At 35.0% G+C, this 14,567-nt stretch overlaps 1 protein-coding gene across 1 annotated transcript; it reads left to right on the top strand.

Annotated features, from left to right (window-relative positions):
* Window positions 1-650: 650 nt before the first annotated feature.
* Window positions 651-14,403, top strand: LOC145774576 (protein APCDD1-like). The gene is made up of 9 exons (XM_082585842.1): window positions 651-717; window positions 1,653-1,779; window positions 2,850-3,087; window positions 3,932-4,122; window positions 7,883-7,991; window positions 8,555-8,668; window positions 12,151-12,302; window positions 12,693-13,063; window positions 13,333-14,403. The coding sequence occupies exons 1-9, from the start codon at window positions 651-653 to the stop codon at window positions 13,554-13,556; spliced, it is 1,593 nt and encodes a 530-aa protein (XP_082441968.1). The 3' UTR covers window positions 13,557-14,403.
* The last annotated feature ends 164 nt before the right edge of the window (window positions 14,404-14,567 follow it).

Below are 14,567 nucleotides of genomic sequence, written 5' to 3'. Positions count from 1 at the left end.
CTACAGTAGGTACTTCTAGAAGCATAATAGTTTAGCTGGTGTATATGGGTCAGATAACATAATTGCATTTGTTGTGATCATTAAGTGAAAGCATGTCTTTGAAACTGCATAAAGAGCTATGGCCTACATGCTTAGGCCTCGGTCTTTTAGTTTCATATAATTTTTTTATTGTTGATCATCTAAGTGAAAAATAGCACGTGCCCTAATGTAGCCTGGGTCTAGAAAAATATTGTAAAAGCATAAAGGTGAATCCAGAATTTAGCTTTTAGAATAATGATGGATTGTAATTTTAATCCTTGAATCTGGACTAATCTTCCTCCGAAAAGATTTCAGATTTCCATAATCTCAGTAAAATATACAGTAGCATATAAAGACTTGCTATTTTTGTAAAACACTTAGCGTATTAGTCTAATTGAGAGTTTTTTTCTTCTGGAGATGTGTCTTCGTACACGAAAATAAGCTGAAAACCTGTCGTGGGGAACTACCTGAATTCTATTTTTGCCAATCATTCGAATTGTTAAGTCATCACTCGCGCTATGTCGGATACAACAAAGTTTTGTTGAACAAATTGAAAAACTATCGATCAGCAATTAGATTGTCGTCACCTTTGGCGTTACGCAAAGCGAAGACTTTCCGGAGAAGATAAAAAGATGACTCGTATCTTTATCAAGATCTGCATCTTCGACGAAGAAATATTTGATTCGAGTTTAGATTTCTGTAAGGTCGAGAAGCAATTTCAGCAAAACATTTAATCAGACACATCTGAAGGATTCTCGTGTAAAGAAAATTGAAGTGATAGCAGTGAGATCAAGCCTAAGTGCATCCCGACGAGTTCCTTTGAAAGATGGCGCCTTTCACAATGTGGTTTTTCTTTTCCATAATGGCTTTTCAATTTCATGGTGAGATATTGTATTAGATTTTTTTTTCATGGATGCCATAATCAAATAATGCTTTTAAGAAGATAACAGTTTAAATAGCGTAATGTATGATCGGTTGTACGATATTTTATCTCAAAATATGTTAAGTTTAAAATAGCAAACGTAGATTTAAACCTAATCGTAAACAAGTATTAGTTTTTAAGAAACTTGAATTTTTTCTGACCACAGGTTTTATTTGAGATAACAATACTCAGCACTTGGTTAGTTTAATTTCAGGAGTTCACTTTTTTTTTTTTTCAAAGCATGATGATCAAAACAGGAAGATTATGTTGAAAGAGCTCTTGCTGATGTGCTGTTGTAAAAATATTTGAAACAAAATTCTGAATTTGAAAGTTTATTTAACTGCAGTTGCACTTATTTGCATTCACGCGATACTATAGGCCTATTGATTTCAACCAAGCATAAAAAACAATGAAGTGGGCGTATAAAAATAAGATTAACAAAAAACTGTTGTTCTTACAATAACATTGCAAACTTGTCTCTCCTTTAAAATGAAAAAGTAACTGATCGGATGTTTTCATGGTTGTTTAAAGTCATCGTAATAGCCTGTCTTGTAAACCTGTACTGTAGCAGGGAGAACTCAAATTAAAAATAAAAAAACACTAATTTTAATGTTGTTTTAAAGTTTTATTTGATTCATCATTACTTCATGGAATTTCATCCACTATTGAAGCTGCTAACTTAGAAATTTACAATTTTGTGTTAATTTTGCAGGCTATTCCGCCCAAAGTCTAATTTCTGTAGACAGTTCTGTAGCTTTGCCAAAGTGCAGTTCAGTGCGGACGTCCATAGAGAAAAGTGTCAGCAATTTTGAAATTTCCGGAACATGGTTTTCAAAAAGGTAAGGTTAGAAAGACTTAAGAAAACAGTTGGATAATGAACTAGGCCTACGTCTTGTTTTGACTGTCGTACTCGTACAGTAAAGTCTGTATGTGAAAATGATTATGTACCAATGACAAAAAACAATAGACGAATATAAATGCACAAGCCTAAAAAAAAAACTACAATTCTGGTTTCGCCTAAAAGTTTGTTTCACATTAGGAAGCAGGAAATTGCTAGGTTTGTTCAAAATTTAGAAATTGTTGTAGCTCCGAAACAAAATGGCGATCAGAAGATCAAACAAAAGCCTTTAACAGCAACATATATGATGTGATGCATGCCTTGCTTGTTGAATTACGTCATTATATACTTTTGTAGAATAAAGGAAAACCTAACCAGCTTCACCCTTCCTTAAAGAATTTTTAAAATTGAAAAATTCCGTTTTGTAAAAGATCGAAATCACTGTAAAATATTATTGCTCAATGCCACTACTCACATTTTGTGTAAACCTCCCTTGTTGCCATAGTAGGCTACTTTATTTCGTCATTATTCAAGTGGTCATTCACAATTATCGCTTCCTTTTCTGAAGCATCACTGAAATTTATAACGTGTTCCCGAAGAAAATGTCTACCACAATATAATTGGACTACCAAAAACACAGCTCGGCCATAAGAAAACTGGTTAAAGCAGTGTTTACTAACTTTGCCTTCTTAACACCACCGAAACAAGTGGTTTTTGTGAAAATTATACTTAGTTTCTCACTATCCACATATTAACAAAGTTAACAGCTGCAAAAATGATTTTAATTTTATGTTGTAGCCTCTATCCCAGACAGAAAAATCCGTTGTTTTTACATTGGCGATCAGTGATTCAACGGCTGTAGAGTGTAGACGTCTGCAGACGTAGAATCAATATTATAAAAAGAACAAATTTTGCTGTTTGAGTATCGACTACAGAAGATTAGTTTTGAAATGCTCCGTGCAATTTTAAGTTAACCTAACTATTTTTTTGAGAATAATTTATTTACTGTATACCATTCTTCTTGACATAAGAAATGCCACATCCTCAAACGTTTAATTGTTTTCTTGACAGGTGCGAAGTAAGACCAGGCCCTCAATATGTGTTAAGATCCTACGTCTTCCGATATGATGGCAAGTTCGTTCTCAACCATCGTTTCTACAGAGATTGTGGTTGCTCCATTCCTTTACACACTGTTACGTCATACGGAAAAATCAGACTGAATTCGATTCGTCGAAGTTTTCGAGTGGGGGGAGCTAAAGATGTCAGTTACTCTTTAAGGAAAGTCAAGGTTAAAGCTCACACGAAAAAGGTAATACAAAAATTAGGGTAAGTGCATTACGGGATGTGAAAATTCGCTTTTTTGCCCACACTGGAAGAGCTAATTTTCAATACGACTTTTTTTGCTCATTGTTCAAGCATGTGTAGACTAGATAACTTTCAAAAATGGACTTTAAAAAGCTTTGAAACACCTCTCGCTGCTCCTAAATCGTTTCCAAGTATTCGTAAACCAAAAATAAGCAACCTTGTAGTATGGTATGTAAATTGGTGTAGTTTGTCATATCCTAATCTAAAATAGCAACATAAGTTTGTTTAACAATGCAAAGAAAGGAAGAAGTTGCATTGCACAATTCTGGTAGATTTTTCAAAACCAATTATTTATACTACAACAAAGATTTGAAAGATGTTGTCATAATCAAATAGTAGTTTTCTTACCAGTCTACACCCAATTGACAAGTAAGCAAGACTACTACATACATGCTCACACTTAGACATGTTTAAAAATGTTTTTCTGACATTACTTCTCCACTAATGCACTCAGGTAGTAATAGTATCGATGTTATGGTCTATTTATTGTTAGTCTACGTTGGACAAAATGCTTGTTCGGCAATTGCCTGGCTTGAATTTGCAGAGTTCTTGTGTCAAATCAAAATGTTTGTTATTATTTTTATTAATGAAACAAAACATTTTTATTAAAAAACAAAATTTATACAATAAATTGAAAGCGTATAGTTTGACCTGGAATCCATCCATAGACTTCCCGGTAGTCTGATGGACTTTTAACCTGTAAGCCACTAAATTGTTGAGTCAATACATCTGTTCGTTCTCAAAACTTTTCGTTTAGAAAATGAAGATTAATAGTTTAATTACTACAGGGTGGAAAGCATTTTCGAAAACTTTTGATGACTAAGTGTCCTTTTTGCCTGGAGCAATATTACAAAAGCAAAACTGTCTCATCGTACCCCGTGTACTACTCAACGAACAACTGTGACTGCTTGGAGGCTATGGAATTCTATTTGGGAGAGCTTGAAATTATGAGGGTAGTCCAAAGGGAAAGATATGAAAGGTAAACAAATAATTAATTTAGATGGATTGTTTCGATGTTAATGGATTATTTTAAAACACCGCAAATTGGAGACTTCTTTTTACCGTTTTAAAATATGAGCTTTTGTAATTCCTAAACGACGAAGAAACTTGAAAAGCTAAAATTAAACTTGCCAAACTGTCAACCAAAATTTGCTGAATATCTCTTGTTTCAGTTAGATTTATTTCGATCGATCAAGCGTCCCAACCACTTTTCTCCTAAATCGAGCTGTGATGTAATGTTAAAATATTATAATATACAATTTTGTAAGAAGCAGCCAAACAGCCGAAAAACAGCGAATAAAGGAATTGAATGAAGGCAATAGTTCAATGAAAATACGGAAAATCCCGAAAACTTATTTCCTAGTTGAGTATTTGTTATGTTTTTTGGCAGCTGATTGCAGCAAAAATCGGCTGCCGAGAAACATCTAGTTGATTGGATGGTTTAAACTCTAAATGGCTAGCGTTGAAGCTACACTGTATGGTTAGCGAATCGCAATTGCTTGCTGTGCTAGTGAGTGCTCAGCTTTGTGCTGCTAGCCAGGAAGAGCGCTCTCTTCATTACGTTTGTTATAGGGTTGTTTCTGTTTGTTTTTGTCGTAATTAACACGCAAGTGCCAATTCTTAATAGGCCTAATTGTCACATATTTTAAAATATGACATCAGAACTAACTGCTGATTCGAAATTCATGTAACATGCGGTTTAACGTCACGAATTCCTTTTTTTCTATAGTTGTTTACAAAAACTCTTATCATAAATTACTATCTACTCTTTCAATGATCAGTACTAGATTCCTTCACTTTTTCATTGAAAATATTTCGTGATGCTTTGTAAGGATCAAAGAAGATGTAAGAAAAAGTTAATGGGATAAGACATTAACGTTAATTATCATTTCATACTGTGAGTGATTTTTCGATAAAATTTTAAGTTTAACAATGCGTCGAAATTGCGTTGAGGAGTGTGATGCAGTAGCGTTGATTGTGGGGTCCAAGGTGTAGCCAACTTTTGCACCCAAACCCGAGATGATTTTAAGAGGCCCAGAAACTTTGCAAGGGTCCCGGGAACTTGAAGAAGTCACTGCGTATTCTGAAGATATAGTGTATTGATTTGGGTTCCACGAATCTCACTGGACTCATTGGTACCTGGACAAAATTATCCTTTCGACGGACCCGATGTGGTGCACATGTGGTGTACAGTGCACTGTACACACCCATTCATTTGCAGAGTTTTTTAAGACTATACCGATTGCAATCTACCTAAATAATAAACATTCTTGAATCATTTTTTTCAGCACACTTTTCCATTTTAGTTTAGTTTTATTTCGTTATCACTTGTAAGATGTTACGATTCTCGATAATAAACTATAATAATATGACTTTTGTGAATATATCTCAAAGATGTCTTGAGTCTAGAAAGCGAGATCTTGAATTTGGAAAAACAAATATCTACAAAAGTATAACTTTGTAAAACATTCTATTTTCCGCCTGCGGCTACGAGTGTATCCGTATCTTCATCTTTAAACAAGCATCTTCATCACTGCTGTGAACGAAATGATATTATTATCTTCAATTATTGGCTTATGCGAATATCATCTGATAAGATAAAACACCTCCTCTTAATCTAGTTCCTTTTACTTTCATCACCGACATTTCTAGTTCTAACATTGTAGCCTACAACACCAACTATGTAAACAAATCATTTGAAAACAGGGTTTTGAAGGCCTATCTGCTTTGAGTCAACCGTAGTAGTTGAACATAAAAGACACTCATTATATGAATAAGTAAAGGTTAAGCAACAAAACGTTTTTTTTGTTTCTTAGCAGCAGGAAGAACGGTCTTTTCTTCACAAAACGTTTTCTTGTTAAAATTTCCGTATTATCAAATTTTTGATCGTTGCAATAATGTATGGTGGTGAGCTGCTACTCGCTTCTGCCGTTCCAAAGCACACTCACAAACAATTAGACACTTCAAATCCATATCAATTTTTTTACAGTGTGCCATTATGTAGATATAAATTATATTGTGCGCGGAACGGGCTACTTGTTCACTTTTCTTTCTTCGGTCTCAGTTTTCAACGACTTGCAAAATGAAGAGAAACAATAATTGTGCACTTTTGTTTTATTAATTCAGTTTCTTCTCTCTCGTGATAAGCAAAAAAATGAATAACCGTCCTGTAACTCAACCAACTCAAAACTCATGCATTTTTCTCAACCTAGTCAAAAAAATGAAACGTGTAACTTACAAAAAATGTGAGATCATCTGAAGGCAAGCGCGAGACTAATTTAGTTTCTCGCGCGGGCTTGCGGTGATCGAAGCCAAACGTCACAATATGTTTATCTATTGCCATTTCCAATGATTTTAGAATTTCTCATGGCCAAGAAATAGGTATGACGTAATAATGCTTGTTAGACACAAAGATCGGTGTTCTTGGTTTCGATTTTACTTTTTGTAAATTTTCAACCACCGGGCATTTCCTGGATACGACAAAAACTATGTTTGAAGTAAGTCTAGTTTCTATGCAGTGGATTAAAGTTTCTTTAAACAGACCAACTTGTTAAGCTACAAATAAGTTATCAACAAAGATATAGTACTGTAGACACTGTGCGGTTTTGCGTGATTCTGTGTGATTTTGACAAAAGTATGTTGTGCTGTACAAGTAGTAAGTGACCTATAGTTCTTGATACGTAAATGAGAGGAATTTAAATCAGCGGAGTGCTCAAAAAGATCTTATCTGATGACAGAAATTTAGATTAGTTTTGATAAGGATAAGCCACACACAGAATATCGGACACGGTGCGTTAGAACTTGTTTATTGTTAGTCCTATGAAAATACACCGTTTGTTGTGTTGTTTATCATCGCTATCGGGCGTTGTAGTCGTGCTAAACGCTAAGTCAGCAGCACATTAACTTTACATCAATGGAAGATCTATTTGTGTGCAAATGAAATCATTTAGTTTACGAAACAGCAAAGTGTTGTTTCATGTTTTCGTTCTTGCTTCAATTTGAATCCATGTAAGTTACAGTGATCACGCTACGCAAGATGCTACACTTACCATTAACAAAGCGTTATCCAAGCTAGCTTGATCTGTCCATTTTAATTTGATTCAACGTCTAAATGAGTAGAATTAATGTATAAAAGATGGATTTTGCTATCTGGGATAAAAAAAAATCTTGTCGCTTTAAAATTAAAATTAGTATACCGCGGTGTTTCGATGATCTTTGTTTAAAATTATAATTCTGGTTTAAAAACGAGTCAGTCAGTTTTGGTTTGCCTTTAGTGAGGTGGTATAAAACTATTGCTTTTTAAATTGACATACAAACGAAAACGCCTTGCATAGTTAACAGCTTACTTTACTTTATGATGAATATTTTATAATGACGAACAACTTTTACTACTTTGCATGAAAGTAAATAATGCCGTCTCTTCAATATAAGCCACCGTACTTCGTAAAGACACATTTTAATCTTTTGCAACATAGCAATGATTGCACTTATATGATATGCTTTTAGCGTTAAAAGATACGATTTACGTTTGCAAACACCAGTACTAGACGCCACTAATTTCAAAATTCATAATTAAAAAAACAACCCATTTCCAGTAAATACACAAAGTAAAGGAGTTACTAGTAAGCTTTACACAAACACAAATTTCTGTATTTGCAGGGTTTCAACAAAGTAACTTGTAGCAAAACGCTGTAGCCTACAATGCCAAAATGGTGTTCACAGTAAATATTATTCCGCAGGTCGAAGGGTTTTGATACAGAGTTGTACGTCGGTAGTGTCAAACGTTTATCTGCACAAAAAAGATACTACAGGTCCAGCACGTACCAAGATCCGATGGTAAAAGAAAAGGTAATGAACAGAAAACAGATTAGGCTACGTAGAAGTCCTACCAATAGAATGGGTGTAAAAAAAAGACAAAAATCTTTTCCGTATAAAAAAACGTTTGCGCACATAATAATCAGTTGGATCTGCGAGTTTAAGCACTTTTTCACAGGCAACTTAACAAATTCAAGTTATTCATATATTTAACTTTATTGTAATAGCAAAAAAGAAAGATTTACTTAGTTGTTTGGGAGCAAGTAAACTTTGTTCTATATCAGCAAGCTGACTGTGAATATAAGATATAGGTATTTTAATTGTTTATTAGACATAATGGTTGCCACAACAAGGCAAAGTTCTCAATGAAAACTCATCGTAAATGAGTGAACCTCATAGATTAGAAGAATGTATGTGATTACGAATATACTATATAGGCACTCCTTTTTTACTTATTTCATTGGCATTTTGAAACAGGTTGATTGTATTCGAGACATAAAACGTAACAAAACAACAAGCACCATTACTGATTCTGCATAATTTTGTGATAATACTAAGTTGTTCCTTATACTTCCTATAACTTCCTTGTACTACAGAAGAATTCATCCATCTGTGACGTGTGCACGAAGATCGGGCTTTCTACCAATCGTAATCTGCCACGTTTGCAAAAGCAGAAAACTTACAACGTCACTGGGTTGAATGGAAATTGGGTAAGCCAAGGTTTCTCAATATTATCGTAAACATTTAATTAAATTACACAAATCGCTAATAAAACTCGACTTTTGTGTAAATGTTTTATTTGGTCAACATATTCGAAAACAATGATTTTTAAGCATTATCCTACTTAACTTTAAATCGACTACTATTGCAATGTCAATTAATAATTCTTTTCAAGCAACATTGCGACATTAGGGTGCGGTGAAAAATTAAAATTTTAGAATTTCAACAAAAAGTATGTCTTAAATGGTGGCCCTACACCTAAAAACATGTCTGATGGTGTTTTGGAGTTGTTGCACCCCTAACTGTCCGTGCAACCTTGAAAAGTTGTATGCGGGGGGGCCAAAATCATAAAAAATAGCATAACTCATGATTTATGTGTCGTAGAAAGTTAATTTTTGGCTCTATGGAATCAGAAACACCATGTTTTTATTTGTTCCAAGAGAACTTTTAGCTCTAAGAGCAATAGAATTTAAGTTATGCTCAAATATCTAAATTTGAGACATATTGTGGGCAAAACTGTCACAAAATTGACAACAAGTTTAGACAAACCAATGACAAAATTTAAACAAGAAAAATTTTCATTTCTGTCATTTGTCAGTGCTTGACTGTTGAGCTTACACTTCAAATTTCGATAATGGAGCACTGGCTTATAGTATACTGGTACTGTAGCCTACAAAACAATGATGCAAAATTGTGTATGATGCGCTCAAATAACTTTGGGACAAGAAACTCTGTAGTTTGGGCTAATTACCGGTACTTAAGCTAAGCTCTTTAAATGTTGTCACTTGACTAATCAACGTGTGGGACATTAATCATAAGCAATACATTAGGCTACACAATCATAAGCAGTGCATCAGTCAACACAATACGATGTGTTGTCAAATTTATTTTCTAAGAGAGTTTGTCGACAGTAAATTGATGCTTAGTATGAAACTTTTTCATAAGTTTTCTTGATTTGATTCGCTGGCGTATCATGCCATCTCGTTTTTCAAAACCAGCTACTGCTCCAGCAGCTTCAGTAACAAGCTTGACATATCTCTCTACTCTTTGATTGTGACAGGGATGCTTTAAACTCAACGGTTTGTCATACAGCACGTTTAAATCAGCATCACTTAAGTCCTTGACAGCAGGTGGCTCTGTGATGCTTTCGAGTGCCAAATCAGTAAGTTCATGATATGACTTTGCCTTGACATTAAGTTTTGGCAAAACAAATTTTCGAATTGCTTGGTTGGAATTATCAACATCTTCAACAATCACATCTTTTTCTTCTCGATGCCATCCAGAAGTAGAGCCATCTCGTAATGCTCGTATTTTATTTACACCCAATCTTCGAATATCATCATCCTCCTCACACAACATTGCAAGCAAGGTGTTTTCGTGGTGGCCAAAATAAGCATTTCTTTGAAGAGTTTTCAAGGCCTCATCTTTTACTTGCTGATTTTAAAATTTGATAACACGCTCGTCGTCGTCAACATTCTGAAGAAATTCTTGCTGTCATCAGAAATCTTGTTATTCAGTTTGATGTCAAACCAAGAAGAAAAATATATTTTCAAACAAAATTCAGCCAAAACTTTAAGGTTCTTGGATCTTCTACATCCAAGAGTTAACCACCGAGAGTGCACGATAGGTTCTACTTCCTGGTCACAGCGGTAAACCATAATCTCTTCGTGGGAAAATTGTAACATAAGATTCCCGAATCCGTTCGTCTGTATGTAATGACCAAAAAAGAAACACTCCTTTGAAACGTCTATTCAAAATTGTATTTCTGTAAAATTAGCCACCTGGCTGTCGAAAATGGGATGCAACGCCGTACACCACTAAAACTTGTCACTACAGAACAGATTACTTGGATAAAGACGGAATTTTTGTCCAGCTAGCAAGCACTAAGCCAACAGTTAAATGTGCGACTAACTCTCAAGCAACCATTTCACGAATGACCAGAATAGATATCAATATCTCAAACTCACGTACGCAGTACTGTGACGTAATAGTGAAAGACATTGTCACGCAATTCAAACAGGTGTTTAAAGGTGGTGATGCCATGTTTCATATTTAAACAGGTTTGACACAAGTCTTACGAACGATGGTGCAATTTTGGCTCATTTTTAGGAAAAATTCCATGACGTATGATTTTGACGTTTGATTAGGTGAATCATTGTCGGGAACACTTCCATAAATCTCAAATCCTCATCCACTTCTCCTAAAATGATGCACCAACAAATTCTATAAGCGTAGAATTGGTCTGAACTTAGATCATCAGTAACGTCATTTGGTATAAAGTCGGGAAAGTGGAATATGGAAGTGGCTGAAACTCTGCAATAAGCCATTCGGAAACTGAACTGCCAATTTCTTTTCCAATTGCACCTGAAAAGCTGTCAGGACTTTTTGTGCAACCATCTAGTAAGGAAAAAATCGTAATGGCAGTTCATTGCAATGAAGTAAACAAATTACCCATTGCAATGGGCGTTGAAGGTGTCTCTCCAGGTTTACAATACAGCCATTGATATTGCCAGTGTTCACAGCAGTTCCATCAGAACCAATAATTTTCAGTTTATGCCCCAGATCAGTTCCTGACAAGACATTATACAAATTTTCAGCAAGTGTTTCTCCTTTACTATTACTTGTTGTAAAGTGTGTCAAATAAACTAAGTCCTCTGGCTCACCCACAACAACAATATAGTGTTCTTCCAATTGTGTAGACATTGAAGTTTTTCCTGTTTGTTACTTTGTTCTTTTACCAAGGTTAGAGTTAAATCCTCTCTGCCATCAAAATAAATCGCATCAACCAGCTGAAAAAAGTTTTCTTCGTTTACTCTGATTTATGTTCTGAACTTTTCTCGTTCTCTTGGGCCTGAAATTCGATTTTTACACGTAACTTAAATTCTATTGCTCTTAGAGTTAGAAGTTCTCTTGGAACAAATAGAAACATGGTGTTTCTGATTCCATAGAGCCAAAAATTAACTTTCTACGACGCATGGATAATGAGTTATGCTATTTTTTATGATTTTGGCCCCCCCGCATACAACTTTCCAAGGTTGCACGGACAGTTAGGGGTGCAACAACTCCAAAACACCATCAGACATGTTTTTAGGTGTATGGCCACCATTTAAGACATACTTTTTGTTGAAATTCTAAAATTTTAATTTTTCACCGCACCCTATTGCGACATCATATACCACACAGCGATTACAAAGGCAACACAAAAAATAACAAGAAGAGACATATAGTATAGTCATTGATTCAACTGCTCCCATTGTTAGGATGTCATTGAGTCTTCTTTCAAGACATAGCCGCGTGCTCTGGAGCGGTGTTGAACGGCGCTTTTATCGAGCATTACGCAAACGCTTCTACCACTCGGCCGTACAGCAGACAAGAACCACCTTAATGTAACATAATAATTCAATTACAGAATAATATTCCTTTAACATCTGCTTTAAGATAGTGTCTAAAAATAACTTTTTTTCATTTTCAGATGAGTGTGCGCTGTGAAGTGCGTCCTGGGTCGTTGTTCGTAACTCGCCACTTGACCTTATTCTCTGGCGACAACGTGTGGCTTGGTAATTATAGATTCTTCTTTGACAGTGACTGTTCCAAACCAAAGTATTCACTAAAAGCTTTTGGAAGGTGGGTGTTTGAACAGATTTATTTTTGTGAATCAGTGATATAAACCCAATTCTAAAACTGAAGCCACTTCAAGTAGCACACGTGGTCAGTTTTGCATAGTTTTAACATCAACAGACGTTGAAACTATATGAAGAGCGACCTTTTCTAACCGAGACTTTGTTCCATGCAACGTTATACCAAAGCATCGAAGATTTCCCCAAGTAAGAAATGACAATTAGAATGTAAGAATGTAATATTACAAAATATAACCGGCATACAATTGCTTCAAGCATAAAATAAAAACTACACTGAAGCAGTGGAGTGGAATTTGGCGATTACTATAGTTTATCATTCAACCAAGAGTAGGCCACATGCAAACTTATACTTTTCTATTTACTTTTTTATTTTCAGGTATCTCATAGAGAAGCCCTCTTCGATTGTTGCTGGGGCATTCGACGCCCAATTTTTTATCAATCATCTTTTTGTGACATCGTACAGCGACAAAATTACGCAACAATTCAATTTCTATAGAGAAGGTAGGAGCAAAGAAATCGTTACAAACGAGGAGATAAACGTAACAAATGAAGGCGGTTTGGATGCCATTCAACTTTATCTTCCTAATAAAGAATACGAGTTGCTAAAGATCACTAAAGAAAAAGACAATTTCTTTCTTTTCACTGGAAGACGACCAGGGATTGGAAATTATCCAGATGAAGTTAGAAAAAGAGCTACATCGTTTCAAGATGAGCTTGTATTATGCCAAAACAATGTGACATGCAGTGGTGAGTTAACTTGAAAGAAGCATTTTTTTTATAGAGCTGTTTTTATTATATACCAATACTACTGCGAGATGTTGCATAGTGTTCGAACGTATATTGTATGTTCTGTATTTAGTTGCATCTTTTTGCGACACGTGATGCATGTTTTGCATAACTAATCTTTCAACTACAAGATCAAAAGATTTTTTTTTGTGTTCAATAGAAGTTAAACCCTGGTATAAGTGTAAACATTTATTCATATCACTAATATCTCAAACAATTTCCTTTTACAGTTTCAAGTCTCCTTTATGGTCTTTATTCGAACAATTCGTGGTCTCATCCTTCTGACAATCAAGCAGCTTCTGATGAGACATCGTGTGGAAAATCACCCGAAGCATTGTTCACAAGGCAATCAAATTCTGAAACAGTACATGGAGCTGGAGGAACTTGTCAAATACACCAAAGCAGACTGATTGTATTCTCATTGGCGTTTTTTGCTTGGAAAATTTATTCCTAATGTTTAGGTTTTCGAATGAATGTTATAGCATCATTGGTTAAATATCTGAACTTTTAAACAGCATATAATTTGCCTTTTGTAATATTTTTTCCAATGATTTGTGATGGTGTTTGTCCCTCCGGTGATAAACGTAAAGAATGTGTAAGGTGTGGTAGGCACCATGTAACTTATTGGACATATCTCAGACGTGCAAACGATGAAAACCACGATTTGAAGCTGGGATTATGACGATTACTGTAAACTCTGGCGGTGTAAGTTTGAAGAAACTACTTAAAGGATAATTCTCTATTCACTGGAGGAGTAATTCACAGGCAAAACCCCTTAACAGCAAGCAGATCCTCCATTTTGTCAATCTCAGTAACAGGGCTTAGTGGTTCAAAATCTCTATAAAAGGGAAAAATTTTTAGGATTAAACATCCAAATAGGCTTTTTTAAGTACCAGAATAAAACTTTCCCCAGTCAATTAATCACAGAACAGTTTGTTTAAAGATCTTATTTTACACTTAAGCCTTTCTTGGGGCCGAAGGCCTAGCTTTTTATCACCAAGACTTGGCAATGTTTTCCGGACCACATCAAGAAATTATATAAGAAAACAGCCAATCTTTGGTCTTACCATCTAATAAGCCAAGGCATGCCAGTCGACCTATTTTGCTGTATGCCTCAGCAGATTATTGCTCTTGTTAGTGCAATGTACTCACAAACTTTTTTGTTATTTTCTAATATTTTTTAGTGTTTTTGTCGTTGCTGTATCCAGACTTAAACATAAATTATGTTTTCTTGCGATATTTTTGCCTTTTTTGTTAAATATGCTGCAAATAAACAAAACCAACATCTGACAATATTCCAAGCAGGCTGTTCTATAACATCTGATAATTGTATTAGCAATTGACAACTCTTGGTTTTAATAGGAACATACGTTTCCAACCTATATGAATCATGAAGTTGCACTTTAAAAAAAAAAGTAACCCACCATCATCTTATTGTCAACTAGCATCGCTTAGGCTACCACTT

This window comes from Aplidium turbinatum, chromosome 7 (assembly GCF_918807975.1).
Source record: "Aplidium turbinatum chromosome 7, kaAplTurb1.1, whole genome shotgun sequence".
In the NCBI taxonomy this organism is placed as follows: Eukaryota; Metazoa; Chordata; class Ascidiacea; order Aplousobranchia; family Polyclinidae; genus Aplidium; species Aplidium turbinatum.
The sequence above is the reverse complement of the archived record's forward strand: the minus strand, read 5'-3'. Positions and strand labels throughout refer to the sequence as shown.